The 15,679-nt window shown below is 40.0% G+C and overlaps 1 protein-coding gene across 1 annotated transcript in view; it reads right to left on the bottom strand.

Annotated features, from left to right (window-relative positions):
• col25a1 (collagen type XXV alpha 1 chain) overlaps positions 1-15,679 on the bottom strand; it is a 136,359-nt gene that overhangs the window by 19,378 nt on the left and 101,302 nt on the right. The window contains exons 11-17 of the mRNA XM_081694881.1: positions 15,536-15,580; positions 11,673-11,717; positions 11,085-11,111; positions 9,609-9,653; positions 3,460-3,492; positions 3,298-3,333; positions 1,952-1,996 (exon numbers count right to left, since the gene is read on the bottom strand). Coding sequence (XP_081551007.1) covers positions 1,952-1,996; positions 3,298-3,333; positions 3,460-3,492; positions 9,609-9,653; positions 11,085-11,111; positions 11,673-11,717; positions 15,536-15,580 — 276 coding nt within the window. The remainder of the gene's footprint in view (positions 1-1,951; positions 1,997-3,297; positions 3,334-3,459; positions 3,493-9,608; positions 9,654-11,084; positions 11,112-11,672; positions 11,718-15,535; positions 15,581-15,679) is intronic.

Raw genomic sequence — 15,679 nt, 5'->3', positions numbered from 1 at the left:
GACACCGACAGTTTTCATTGTCATTGCTTGCTGGGGTTTTCCGCCTTTCTTGATTTGAAATCAGTGACTATGGGAATAAAGTACAGAATGGCAGCTTTAATTTGAGGATGGTTATATCCATATTATGTGAAACAGGTAGCCCTTTTATATGTAGCCCCGCCAGGAACCATTAAGTAACCCACCAATTATCTTCTCATTTGTTTCTGGGCCTGCGGTGTCACTGCATCATTAGTACATGTAAAGGAGAGCCTGATGTGTCATTTGCATCCAGAGGCCCATCTCTGGACATTCCAATAAAGGAGCCCATCATAAATCAGAACAAATAGCCATGACATTAGGTATTAAAAGCAGGAATACCCTGGCCATCATTGTAAAACTGACACCAATATCAAACAGCTTGAAGACCACCACTGCAGCCACCACTGCAGATGAGTGAAACTCAGAGTTCTGGGACAACGTCTAGGAAACGAAGCTTTGCCCTGTATCTGAGTGACAGGATGGGGAATGTGGAGGGAAAAAGGAAGTGCTCATGATCCAAAGTATGCGTCCTCATCTATGAAGCATAGTGGCAGGGAATATGCATGACTGCCAGGGATACTGCCTCACTCGTCTGGTGGTGACTCCACATGACAGCCGTGGGTTGAATTCTTAATTGAACTGAAGCATCTTAACTACACAGATGTGAGCAAATGCCTCAAAAGCTAATTTGTGGTTTCACCATATGTCACAGACTTCAGGCGGTCATCGGTATTAAAGATGACGGTTTTGTTTAAGATTGTGTTCATTTTCCCCAATGGAAGGAACGCTGTATAAAAAGGCCTGTGATTTCTATATTCAGAGAAAGTAGATGCAAATATTCTCAAATTAAAGCTGACATTCTACGCTTTAATGTCAGATCCACAAGGCTGGAGTACCAGTCCAAAGCAACAGAAATCTCTCGTTACCTTAAGGTGGCATAGTACTGTATGTTTGATATTTGAAGTTTCTTCTTATCTGATGTGCCTTTTAATTATTTACATCAGAAGACTAATCATAGTAAGTATTTGTCAACCTAAGTAACCATGCAGTAAATGAATACAAATTTGCCCTAGAATCATCAATTTCAGAGTAACATATGGGCATTACGTTAGCAAAACTGGTTAGCATCCAAAAGCAGTCAGCCCCTAAGTAAAATTGTTATACAGAATGGGAGGGTATTTTTTACAAGACCAACAGGTTACAAGCAAGGGCTGCAGCCAAACAAGCCAAAATAGCAACAAGTTATCTCGTGCCTGTTTAAGCATTCCTTACATTCACACATTATGGTGCTCAGGCAAAGGACCCTATTGGTGTAACACAGCGATACATGGCAAGAGATGGAAATGAGCAATATTTATTATATAGATTAAAATAAAATGTTTGCACATTAAAAAAGTACACTACACCATATCAGCTGGCTATCTGGCCTTTGATGACTGGTGATGAAAGGATATAATCAGTATTATCAGTGGAAAAGCCCATCTCTTCTCAAAAGTCTAGACTAAGATCCATCTCTTCTCTTTTGTTCTGTTGTTTGCACTGCATAAATGACTCACCACAAATCACAGCGAGCTGCTTTTGGCCCTTGTCTGGATAGCTAATTAAAATAAATCTTAGCAAGCTCAATCCATAAATCTAATAAATCTGGTCAACCAAAAAATGCAATCAATATGTAGATACGCTGTCACAACGAGCGCAGTGGAATAATAATGAGTTGCTGGACTGATACTGTACTGGCCACTCTGCAGTTGCAAACTGGGAATGAGTGTACAGATAAGTTAACTCCTACAGAATTACCACACACTTAAAATCAACTCCTAATGAATTCACTTTGCATGATCAATTTTTTTTTTTTTTTGACTAAGCAGGAATTAATTCATCACTACTGTTTTTTTTCTGTGTCGAGTCAGGACAAAGACACGGCAACGTTTACCTTTATTCCGGGAAGTCCAGGTAGCCCTGGAAGTCCTGGCTCTCCCTACACAGGAAAAGTGCAACACATTACAGCCAAGCCAAGCCAAGCCTCAACCCCTGGCCATGAGCCTGGAAAACCAGCTCAGGGGCGAAAGGTTTCCACACTGTCCACTACATCGCTATGTTAAATCCTCAGTGTTTGATCACTGTGACAATCATTGCGATTCTGTTTTGAAAGCTAAGAGGCACTGGGCATCTAATGATGTTTCGGTTGGGTGGTTTCCATGGAAATCTTGCAGTCATTTTGGGGAATTGCAATACTTTTGGTAGTTCATAGTGAGTTAGTCACAGCGTGCTTGTAAAGTTAACATTAAGAAAGCCTTAAAATGGAATGTTAGACCATGTTTCTGAATTCTGTGGCTACTCATTCTTATCTCTGAGGTCACTATCTGTCTTCATTAAAAATGCAGATATATGATTATTGCTGTAAAGGCTTCAGTATATCATGAGAAAGTATAAGAAGAAAAGCTCAATCCTTAAAAGCATGAACGTCATGTCAAAGAAAAATTGTAATTGTTAGTTAGGCATTCATGCTCTATTAAAATGAATACACATATGGAATGTGAGTAGGAACAATTTTTAAAATTGCCATGATAAATAGATCCCAGACCACAGATTGAGAGTTGCACAATTCCACTGCACATCCTTAAAGCATAGAAAATGTGATTAAATGTTCTCCACAGAAATAGCTACACTCCCTAGCCTCACTGGATTTCATGCGTATGAAATATTCATTGAAGATTAACAGTTCTTTAATAGACAATTGGAACAAGATATAAATGCAGTGTGATACTGCATAAGAAAATAGGTAGAATGGCTGTGGTGCAAAATTCAGTGTCCATGTTGGGCTCACTGTGGTGCTAGAGCCTGTAAAATCTCATTTTGCCTGTATTCTCCATCAACAGATGTTACTTTTGGCTCCAAGGAGTAAACAGCACAATACAATGCACAAAGCAGCCTAAGCAATCACTGAAACAAACTTTCAATGCTATTTCTGTGTCCATTTCTGATGAATGTTGCTTTGGGTGAAGGAGTATGTTTGTACATTAAAACAAGGTGTGTTTGGAACTACGTATCACCTCATGGAAGCGAGTTAAAGGAAATAATTGCTCTTAAGTTTGTGGCACCATAAGCAAACCTATGCTGACTCAACTCCAATGTCTAGCCTAACATGTCAGAAAATATACTCAGTTTATCGTTAAGGTACTCTAGTTCATTAAACATGTTATGCCTAGTTGTGCATATACCTAATTCATTAAACATGTTAGCATGGGTCTGAGCCACATTTAGGTATTGTCATTTTACCTTTTGCCCACTTCGCCCTGGCTCACCCGGTTCACCCTGTAAGGAAAATTTAAATCATAAGACCAAGCATGACATTAATAACCCAGTAACAGGTATAGTAAACCAATAACACTTAGGACTGTTGCAGCCTAAAGCCAGAAGTGATTCTGTACTCCAATTTACCTTTATACCAGCAGCAGAAGATCCTGCATCGCCCTGTAGAATTAAAAATGATTTAATTTCACATCTACCAAGTACAATTATCATGACAAATCTTATGGAAGAGGCTCTCTTTAGGACCCATTTAAACATGCATGTCCCCTTGCCTTTCATGAGGTTTATGAATAATTGAGTATGAAGGGAGGAATACACCTCAAAATCGCACTACAATTTCCCTGTCCTCATCTTGAGCATCAAGGACAGAACAATATGCCCTTGTAATAAATCTACTTTTGGCTTTAGCAGAATTTAACCACAAACAACAGCTTGACACCAAAAAGAATTATTGCACAAGCACATCTGGATTTGTGACCAGTAAAAAAGTGTTTAAAGCAACATATTGTATAAGACTGTAAATATCTGATCTGCAAAGCATCTGTGTCCAGTTAAGTGTGTGCGCTTCCAAGCAGATCACTGACATCCGGAAAAGTGTGTATTTTGATTTCTGAGTTCAGTCAGTAGGAGAGAGCTGATGTAATTTATACACAGGTGCAACAGAGAATCTGTCAAAGTCCATCCTACAATAGCTATACTTTCTGGATGATATACTGTCCGAGAAAGCACTAAAATGTCCAAGCATAAACAATATTACAAATGATTTAAAAGACTTAATCTAATACCCAGTGAGACCATAATATTTAATTAGCATTTAAATAAATTATAAAAGAATGTGTTTATCATTGTTTGTATAAATCAAAGATGTATGACTTGAGGTCATGAGATCACTGTCCAATAAAATAATTTGCATCACACACCCTTGACCCTGACAGCCAGCAAAAATATTGAAAATATCTACAGAGTAAAATATTAGGAAAAAGGACCTGGGTAATATATGGCTTGAGATTGAAAAATGTCAGATAGGTGAAAGATGAGCAGCTATAAGCTGGGTAATAGTCATGGCTCACACATGGGTTATAAGCCCGTTCATAGCAGTTATTACCTGTACATCATCAGTGAAGTGGCAGGTGGTGAGGTTATCTTACAAATGACTTCAGTTCTGGGTCATTTCACCTCTGTCACGCTTACTGGATCAGCAAATCAGTGGAGCCAAAAATGTTATTACTGGGGCATTATCACCATCTATAGGTTTGTCCTAACTTTGTCATGGGGGAAGAGGAGGTGGGGGTGTATTCCGTGTTTTGTGTTTCATTCAGACTGTCACCTCATCTCATTGCGCAAGCAACTATGGCTATAAGAATGGCTTTGAAGAACAGTCAACCTCAGCTACCACCCACTGAAAGTTTTTCAGCTTTAGCAGCGTGATAATTGACCAATGGCAGAAAGATGTTGTTTCAGGTTTGTGAATCCGCAGCTGTAACAGTTAAGGTCAGTAGCAGAGAGTTAGTGAGATGATTAACCTAAACCTAATGGATATCTGCTGGCTAGGTAGCTGATGTTAGCTGCGTTTAGCTTGCTATCTAAGCATTAGCTGATTTAACTGTATTTGAGCATTGGTGTGAAAATGCAAGCTTTAGGATGCAAGATTTGATTTTAGAATCTTTATTCCCTGCAGGGTCATGGCACCAGAGCACTGGAAGCTCCAGTGGACTAGCTCATTATTCTGACCTGCTGTGTTTCAAAGGAATGCCCGCCGACCCTTATCCACATCTGGTTACCACGTCTGGGTCCCTCTCTGCTGCCTGTGTTGAACTTCAGTCGATATATTAGGACCTCATTTTATGGGTCTGGCCTCTAGTTGTTTGCAAAATACTGTATATTTTATTCCGTCTCTTTCCAGAGAGGTGGAGTGATTGGTCTTTTACTTGCAAAAGCCCCCACTGCTGTTAATAGTACAAGCAGCTGTGTTTTTGTACATATTTTGGCCTGCTGAGACATCTAATCTGACTAATGCAACTGTTTTCTTGAATGTATACTCCTCTTACAGAAATTTGAAATTCTACAAAAATGCTCAGTGTTTTTGACAATTTCTGTGAACATTGAGAATTTCTTATGATTTAGCAGATTGTTGAAGATGATACAAATGTTGGGACTGAATGTTATGAAAGCTTGGTTAAAATGAAATAACAGTAGTCAGTCGGTTATTCATTTTTTTCTCTGTGTCAGCTAAATTAGAAGTGACACCATACTTTGTTTCAGCCCCAAACTTTGTAATGTCAGTACCTCAGAGAATTCTGCTGACGGTCTTTCATATGCTCTGAAAATTATTACTGTGGCTTGAAACAAATATAACTTTAAACATAAAAGATCCTACCCCTTGAACCTTCAGTGTTTTTCCCATCTTTTATGCAACTGACAAAGAATCCCTTAAGATACTGTAAAAAAAAAGGCCTGGCTTGTCTTCAGGGGTGCATGGTAACTCTCACCAAATGGGTCCTTCACAGATACTCTCAATGTGCAGTCAAAGTGCTGTAGCCATGTCCCGTAGCTACCCAAAGACACGACCAACTCCTGTATGTAGACTCCTGTATGTCTCTGTACAGTCCTGCTCAATAATCAACCTGGGGGGAACATGCCAGGCACTTTCATTGGGGTGTATCATATTTTTTCTTAGTGGAACAACAGAAGCAAAAACATGTGGCCAATAACAACACTTGGGAGAGGGTTTTGGGGGCTTGCATGTGCAAAGGGGCAGCAAGCAATTAGCCCTGGTGGGAACAAGAGAAAGGGGTGAGGCTGGGCCTTCTGCCTGGTGGTGAATTTGTGGTTCCACTTCACATACGCTCTGTGCTCAGAAGTCGCTGAGGAATGCCTGCCTTGGCTTTTATGGGAGTCATTTATTGGAGTGCACAAGGCATACTTAACTGTGGCATTTTTTTTTCCGGTTAGCCATAAACTGTGTTAACAGTTACAGCTGGATATGGCTAAGAATCCCATCCTGTTTAACCTACCACCTTCATGACTTCTTCCATCACCTTCATTCCATTTTATATGGCTGTTTCTGTGAGCTGATGCACAGTGGTAGATGAACCCTTGATGCTGAAATGGGTGATAAAGTGTAAAGAAAACTTTAAGAAGGATTATTTTAAAATGGCATGTCTGAACGCCCCAAGACAATGCTCATCTCATTTTCACTTTATAGAGCAGTATAAACATTAAAACATCATACCTCAAAGTGCATTCCGCTGCACACCTGTTGATTTTTGGCAGACATTTACACTGGTAATTGTTCATCACATCTGGACACAACCGAACTGTCTGTCTTGACTTTTAGAATGGAAACTACAATCTGCAGAAGTAGCTATCAGAAATGACCGGTGCCTGGTACATATTTTAAAAACCTTGCAGTTACATTCATTGCCCCTGGTCAAGTCTGCATAGACTAACATGACATGTCAGATGTGAGCTTGGATTATATAGAAATGTGAGTTTGAATTGTATAGAGATGTCAGCAGTTAATCAGCACAAAAAGATTTGATGGAGAATGCTGGGGGTGATGGTGAGGATGATTACAGAAGGTACCGACTGTAAAGCAGCTCTGCAGCACTTGACGGCACTTTGACTTTTGAAATTACATGTCATTATGTTATTACCAGGCGAAGAATCTGACAAGCTCCTGACAGGCGGAGAACCATAAGATTGCATACTTGACATGCAGTATCCAAACGCTTCAAGGCAGAGGACCACCGGAAAGCAGAAAGGAAAAGCGTGCTCAGAGGCGCTGTTGCATTACCCGCGGGAGAGGCCTGCATGTTTTGAAGCAGGTCAGTCTTTGTGGTGATGACCTGATAAGTTCAGACAGAAAGGAGAGGCAGCTACTGATGCAGTCACAGGACTCGACTAATGGTACAAAAAGTGCACACGAGCTAGGTCTTAAGAATCAATGGCATTCTATTTCTTTTTCATTCTGCGCTAATCAGGTGCTAGGTAACATTACTTCTGGAGCACTCTGGTCACCTGACCCCACGTGATCGAAGCCATGCAGTGAACGCAACTTCTGCCACAGAAGATTGACTACAGTTCGGCTGGGTTGTTTAAAACTGGCCTCTTAATGATTGCTCTGAATGGAACACGAGAATCTGGACCCAAGGAGGTCCTCGATGGTTCAGAGGCAAGTGTGGCACTGCCAGCAGCTGCTCACTGCCAGATGCCAGGTTGTAGGCTATGACCTCGTGATCGTGACTCGCAGCCAGGAGACTATGCAGTTGGCTGAGACGCCATCCTCCACAGCCTGTGTGTGAACCAGTTGCAGACTTTATTTCTGCAGTGTTTTGGCGAGAACAGTGCTCTCCCATCTCTGTGAACAAAGGTTAAATAAAAGCTGCCCCTGCATTGCGAGTCACAGCATATTTCACACCCTGTTAAATATTTACACGCATGTTTAAGGACCAGGAACTAAGCTCTTGAGCAGAGTGAGGAAGACATCTTTTCTGTGGATTATCACTACAATATACAGATGTTTACCATTTTTGCCCATCGTACTGGTGTAGTTTCACCCTTAGAAAGTAACCAAGGTCAGTCCATGTGGGTATGGCATTTCGTTGTTATTAAGCATCACAAACATTTTTCACCACAAAGCTGGTATCAGATCTACACTTCCAAGGCCAGCATTCTTTTCTCGCATTCATTCTGGTCCCTTCATGCTTTTACAGACCGTATCGTACATCCAGAAATGCTCTTGCAAGTCTCAATCCATGGTATCATCATTTATTCTCCCCATGTTGCTCAGGTGCCACTGTGCTACCTTTGCGGCCAGACTGCATTATATTCTCCTTGGGTTTAGAAATTCAAAGCTTGGCATGCCCAAGTTGGACACATCCACTGTTAGATTTTCACAATGAGTTATTGCCAAAAACTTGTGGAAAACTTCAGACATTGACTCCATATCATGAGTAAGGGTATTTTAACTGTACAGACAGGTCCCCAGGTCTTATGGACTTAGTGGTGAGTCACAAGTTGCATGCCTGTTCTCATCAATTCTAAGTCTTGACAGGACATGATGGCTAATCTGGCAGGAACAATGTCGTTAAGTGTGTATCATTAAGTGACACAGAGTGAATCACTCTATTGATGATGACTTTCTCCCATCTCTCTTAGACATGTGCACACTCTAGACGGTGCATGTCCTTTGCTTTCCTAGTGAATCCTATCAAATTGAAATGGTTCACATTTGGCTCTCAAACTACATCTGATTTGAACCATCTTGTTTTAAATATTAAGGGAACACATGAGCTAAGACTGGACTCAACAGATTTGCATTATTTCACTATGTGTCGTTTCCAGTTACTCCTGAAAAGGCACTAATGTTGAGATGTAATTCATATGTGCAGGGTTATACTATACGGACACCATGATTAATGTCTGGAGGCTTACAGGCTTTCAGTCCTGTTCCCTCTGTTTTCTAGATACTAGAGTACAATAGGAGCTTTCTGCTTGTCTGCAGAGAAAAGCTGTAAGGCATTTCATTTTCCATGAGACCAACTTCCGTATTCATATTTTTTCCCCCTTTGGTTAAGCTACTTTATTGCAGCTAGGTAGTCAAGATCAAAGTCTTTCTAAAGCAACAAAGTTTTATCATGCCCTATTTTCTTTTCAGAGCTATTTTCCATGCATGGAAAAGGTCCTGCATCTGTTTACTACAATGCCTCTATAATTTGGCCACAGTACTCACTACCACCTTAACTAAGAATGTCCATAAAGTTAACCATATCAATATGGTTGGATACTAGTACGTAAGAAATTGATAAATAGACAATGAGTACTGTCCTGTTGCGTGGTCAGTCTGTCCTCACCAAGTGAATGCAGTTTTCAGAAAATACCCTCGAGAACCACAGTATCGTTGTGGACGTGGATAATTTTATATATCCTCATTTGTTGATGGTAGGGAGGTAAATAGTTTACTGGTATCTTTCTCTTGGTGTCTTGCAATTTTAGAAGTAGGCAAATGTCCAACATGTTTGGGAATCGTTGTAGCCAGCACAGAGCATTCCAACATGGAACAAACAACAGCAATTGTGTTGATCTAAGTCTTATGAGTTGGTTTACAACTTAGCAACAGCCCAACAGAGGTATTACTAGAGGCGCTGATGTACACAACGTCTTGACTATGCAGCATGTGTTTGACAGACTGCAACTTTTTTCCTGTGCTGGCACTTTAGTTTGTTTTTAAGTGTCAAAGTCATCAATTCCATATGCCTCTAAATGTGCAGGTTTACCTTCTCGCCTGGGTCTCCCTTCTGGCCCTCCTCTCCCAGGTCGCCCTGGATAAAAAGGCAGAGCACACAGTATTAAACCACCACGCAGGAGTTCAGTAAGATCTACCGCTCAATTATCCAGCCTCTATTGGGCCTTCGTGATTTTAGAGCATTATCACTGTTAGGCAGTATCATTCATTTCAGATTAGTGATAATGGGCTAGCAACATTGTGAATGAGAAAACTAAAAACCCAGCAGGGCAGATTTGTGCTTTTTTTTTTTGAAGCACAATGCCAGACTACTGGCAGCATGCTTAGCTTAAGTTTATAAAGTTTGTAAAGGTTTAAGTTTATAAATATGCAGTAAACAGGCAGGGGTGCTTACACATGCCGGCCACCTACCTTTTACCTACACTACATGGCCACTTTATTAGACACACCTGTACTAAAGTTGCATTCACTAACTGTACCATAATAGACTAGAGCCCATCTCATGGTGTGCACGGCAGGGTGATGTCAGGTAATGTGGATGACAGCAATTCTGAAAATATACTGTGAACATTTTATAGTATTCTATCTTTATTATTAAAATAAAATGATTCAAAGTATTAAAATGATTAAAACTGACACATTGACTGGAAGGAAATGCCTTTGCGCTGGCATGGTTTGTGTAAATTATACTGCCAGTCCTCTAATCCTTTTTCTTCTCATGCTTGATATGGTTTTTTTTTTTTTTTTGGAAGGGGCGGGGGGGGGGGGGGGGGGACCATAAATCTGCATATGTCCAGACTGAGAGATGCTTGTTACTGCTGCCCTGACCAATGTGACAAAGCACTACCAGAGACTGACTCACAAAGTCTCTCCCTACCTCTTCATCACCACTGTACATTTTCTATCTTCAACATTTTTTGGTAGTGAATAGACACGAGTCTGGTGCTGTGAGATGTGCCGGGGTGGATGTCAGTTCTTTATTTGCATATGAGCAACATAAACAATCAAATTATTTACTGATTAGGCCTTTGGTCAATTTAATAATAACAAAATTAGCCAAAAAACACGATTTAGGACACCTCCTTAGTTGGATTGCTCAGGCCTCTTGTTTTTAGGAAGGGGTTTGTTTCAGTGTGGCTAATGAGCATAGATACACTGACAAGGTGCAATTCTGTCTTAACACTTTGATCTGGATTTTATATATATATATATATATATATATATATAGAGAGAGAGAGAGAGAGAGAGAGAGAGAGAGAGAGAGAGAGAGAGAGAGAGAGAGAGAGAGTTGTAATGTTATTTGTATTGATCAAGGTGGATGCCAATCTAAGGATAGGGAACTGCATATGTAACTTCTTGGCTAGCCATGGCTGTTATACCATTTAGCTGGATTTATTATTGATCTGCATTGTGAGTTTGCTGTTTGATATCATTCTGGAGAGAGAGCTTGACATGGCTTGTCTGGGACACTGATATCCTGCCTTGAGAATTCATGGAGGAACTTTACCTTTTCACCTTGATCCCCTTTGTCACCCTGTTGGGGAAGAAAGCACCACATGTTAATGTTCAAGGGTCAGCAAGGGCTCTAGTGAGATAAAATACACCTAGCCTGGATAGATCCTATCTTGAATAAGTTTTAATTAAGGGATGAAGCTCGTGTTACAGATACTCTATCCACAGATAACGTCAGCAATAATAAACGACCTATTCTTCAACTGATGTGACTCAGTTTTAGAGAAACACTCAGACTAAGACACATTAAGTAAGACAGTGTGCAATGGTGACACAGGTAACAGTATTGTGAAATGAGATGTAAATATTTGTACTGATGAACATCTACATTTGTATGGGAATCCAGGGGAATGAAAATATTTTTGTCAGTGGTTGATAACATTCAATTATTGTAATTTCTTGCAACCACAATGGCAACGTCTTAGTAGAATCACATGGCAGTTTTAGCAGATGTCAGAGCATCTGTGGTGGTGTGATGCTTACAAAAATCCACTGTGTTTAATGACACAATGTCCAGCAATGTTTAAGATATGAAATGGATCTCGTGGTTGGAGAGGAATCAAGTACAGTAAGTGCCACAAACCTTGGCGCCAGGGATTCCATCTAATCCCGGCATACCAATCTCGCCCTACAGACAACAGAACACACAAGGTGACCTATTCGAGCCCTCCACACAGGAAATGGGAGGAAGGTAAGCAAGAAGACCATGAGGGCACAGGTTGAGATCTCAGAAGGCTCACGGTCAGCTGCCGTACATCGATTTCATTTGTGTTCACGTGCAGTGGTAGAAGACGGCGGGGAAGCGTGGCATTTTCGTGTGCGCTGCTCTCTTTCTTCGTTCCAGTCACTTTGATTGTGTAATATGCCACAGATCTTATTGTTTATGATCAGTTAGGATTAGGGGACATTCAAGACGTATGTCTAGGCAGTTCTGTACTTAACTCTGCTTTCTGCCCAGCAGAGCAAATAGGCACAGGATGCAATTGCCAAAAAGAGCATCAAGGTAAGTGAGGAGTAGCATTGCTTCCGATCTGCGATTCAGACAGTGTCACACTTTATTAAAAAACAACTTACATGGGATTTGATAAAAGACTATTAGAGATGCAAAGATGTCACATATATTGAAGCTGGAGATGCAGTACAGTTCTAAAGATAATGGATAATTGTGGCAAAGCTTGAGGCTTTTAATTTTACGCAAGAAGAGATCATCTGTTGACTGCAGACATAAGATGTTGCTATAGGAGATGAACAGGTTCAGTGCATTGATTAAAATAAGTTAAGGTAATCTGTATCTCATTCTGAAAGAATTGTAAACGTGTGTCTCTTTACTGCTGTCAGAAGCTGAGGTGAGTGCTGTATTTGCAAAGTCAAACCAAAACAAGGCCTGTAGGCATAATATAGTCCCTTGCGGAGGTTATCAAAGCATCCTCTACACATCTAGCCCTTGTTTTCACAGACAATTTGAGCTATTAATGTTTGAGCTATTAATGGCACTTTTCACACGATCTGTAGCGGGTGTCACTTCAACTTCACCAAGACACTAATTCCAAAGAACACACACTGCTGGCCAGCTGGTGTATGCACAGAAGCGTTTGGCTGAGGAGGCAGGGCCTTTGTCCTGTCAGCAGCTCTGTATGTCGCTAGCATGCAGGGGCCCATGCATCTGGACGCTGTTCATTGACTCCAGTTGGGCTTTCAGTATCATCATCCCCTTTAATCTGGTGTTCAAGGTCCAGCAATAGGAGGTCTTTTGTCACCGTTCCCCCCGCCCAAAAAAAAGCTGGCTTGGTGCTCATTCACACATGTTTAGCAGACTGAAGATTGTCCACAAGAGGGAGCTTTAGCATGCAAGTAGGGGCACTATGACAGAATGCAGCTTCACATCAAGGGCACATTGTGTCCTTGTTATCTAGACTCTCAAAGAGTGAAGGTTAATGATCCTGCGCCCTCTGCTCTGGCGCGCAGCAGAGACTCCTCAGGACTTGTCTTATGATCACTGCTTGGCTCGCTCTGCATACTTAACTATTGGCTTTGCAGATTACACGTCTGTGATTTTATCACTGCTAGTTATAAATTCAAGTACAGGGGAGATATTGCCTTTGTTAAATGGTGTGGCAATAATGTTTTTAATGTTATTAAGAGAAGAAAAGTGATATTTGATTTTTGGGAACATACGATTTATTTGTAAACCAGAGTCGGATGTAAGCACACGCAAATGCCCCCTGCCTGACGTGAGCAGAATCCCCCCTTCTGCTCCGTTTGTAGCTCAAATGGAAGAAAATGTTCCCAAGAAGAAGGAATACGCTTGCAAATTCCAGTCCCCTTGGTGTGAGACCTTTCCCCTTTTTAACCACTAGCCATGTCAACACACACCATGCGTTTTGTAAGACCTGTTGGGCCAACTCGAGCGTAGAGCACGGTAGGGAAAACGACGCTATCAGACAGGCTAACTAGCTAACTCTGCTAAACAAGGACAAGCTGTGGAGTCATGCGGAACAAGTTCTTTGTGTTATTTGTCACTCCGTGACAGTCCAGGTCGGTTATTGTTCTTTAAGCGTTTGCCTTTGCTATACCCTTCTGTTAGGGGTCATAAGCACGTAATTGTGTTACTAATTAACTGGTCAGTCTATCTCCTCATTACACAAACTCATCTCTCACGTTTGCACTTTACTTTTTTTACTTTACTTTACTTTTTTTACTTTACTTTTTTTACTTTACTTTACTTTTTTTTACTTTACTTTTTTTTACTTTACTTTACTTTTTTTACTTTACTTTTTTTTTTACTTTACTTTACTTTTTTTGTGATGTAATTTTTTGTACACTTTGTAAATAAAATCTTTGTAAATGGATTTTACTATATGCTATGAATTTAAGTCTAAAAGTAATTTTACATTCACACCCTTGTATTTATTCTATTAAGCTGTGCTGTAGGGGTATATGGGAGTGGGAACATTGACAGCAGCCATTTGCCAGTGGCTTCCTCTTTTTCACAGCACAGTGTTGAAAGGTATGACAGTGATTGTATGTTCTGTAAGAGTTAAATATGAGGGGTCCAATGTTAACATCACAAATCATTTTGCATAAGTTCACATTTGGAGATTTACTATCTAGTTATGATTACATTGAGGTAAGGCAACGTGGACATGTTTTTCCCTTAGAAAAAAAAACTGGAGAGTGGTACACACAGCATATAAGACTATCAGTGCTGATCTCACCATCATAGAGGAAATGCAGACTGACTAGAATGTACTAATCATGGGGGACTGGAGTCACTCATTCAACAAACTCATTATGTTTCTATGTTCAGGTTGACCCACACCTCCTCTGTGTAAACTATATATATATATATATATATATATATATATATATATATATATATATATATATATATATATATATATATATATAATTATATATATATTTTTTGGAAGGCACTTTGCTTGCACATCTGATAAAGGACCTCTGTCAAAAAGGTTCTGAATCTCTTTTTCTCTCTCTCTCTGCTTTTCTCATGCTCCAAACATTCATTCTTTAAATATAAATGACTATTTTCTGGTTTTCATTCACTTTTAGTTTCCATTTAATATTCTGTATTTTCTTTTGATCTCTGAGCGCTCCAAATTAAAACTCCACTGTAGGAATCTTTTACAACTTATAAATGACAATAAAGCACTTGCACAGCTTTAATAAGGTGGTATAGCCTCAGAGCTCCATTTCATTAAGCCTAACCCCATATTTCAAACTCATCTATGGAACTGGGATTTACATTGTTTCCTAAGTGAAGGTGGCTCCAATCAGAAAGGTTTTTATCAGTGTGCGGTTAGTTTGTCTTTTCTTATCTTTTTAAACGTAATACCTATTGTGTGTCTACAAAGTACACCTACTTTGATGTTTTTTTCATTCTCTCATAACCATGTGGAAATTTAAAAATTTTGATTGAGGTACAACTCAACATGGAAGATGCAATAACATATCAAATAATGCTGTTGGAAGCAAAGGAGGACCGGATTTGCTCAAAACAATTGCATAACAACTTCGGGATTAGCTCAGGGTTTGCTATCAGTCTGTTCTCTGGGTATGTTTTACTTGGCCAGTGTTAGTGAGGCAGTGAGATTAGGCCTTCAGGCTTTTAAAAAAAAAATTTTAAATAAAGGACTCAGTGGTGTTGTGTTTTTGTGTGTTAATACTGGGATATTATTCAGTTGGAGTTGACGAGACAGACTGTAAACTTAGTTGACCAGGTTTGTTCCAGCCTTGAAAGGGTTAGACAGGAAATCATTTTAACCCCCTTAGATCTTAGATATGGGTATTATTAAAGCCTTAAGGCAGAAGGTTGGTGAGCCATAATAACAAATATAATATGGTTTGCAGTGAGCTGAAATCGCTATTCCAGACCCTACGATTTAGGCTACATAATTACATGGCATAAGTAATCTGTAATCTTACCTTTAATCCATCGATACCTGGGATGCCAGATGGCCCTATGGAACCCTACAAGTTAAAAACAGATTAGAACAATTAAAAAATAACATTCAATTCAAATGACACCCTTGAAAGTCTTGAAATTGGCTTTCTTTTCTGTTCATCTTT

Source organism: Electrophorus electricus, chromosome 13, assembly GCF_041902795.1.
Source record: "Electrophorus electricus isolate QZ-2024a chromosome 13, ASM4190279v1, whole genome shotgun sequence".
NCBI classification, from domain to species: domain Eukaryota; kingdom Metazoa; phylum Chordata; class Actinopteri; order Gymnotiformes; family Gymnotidae; genus Electrophorus; species Electrophorus electricus.
This window is presented reverse-complemented; position numbering and strand designations above follow the sequence as displayed.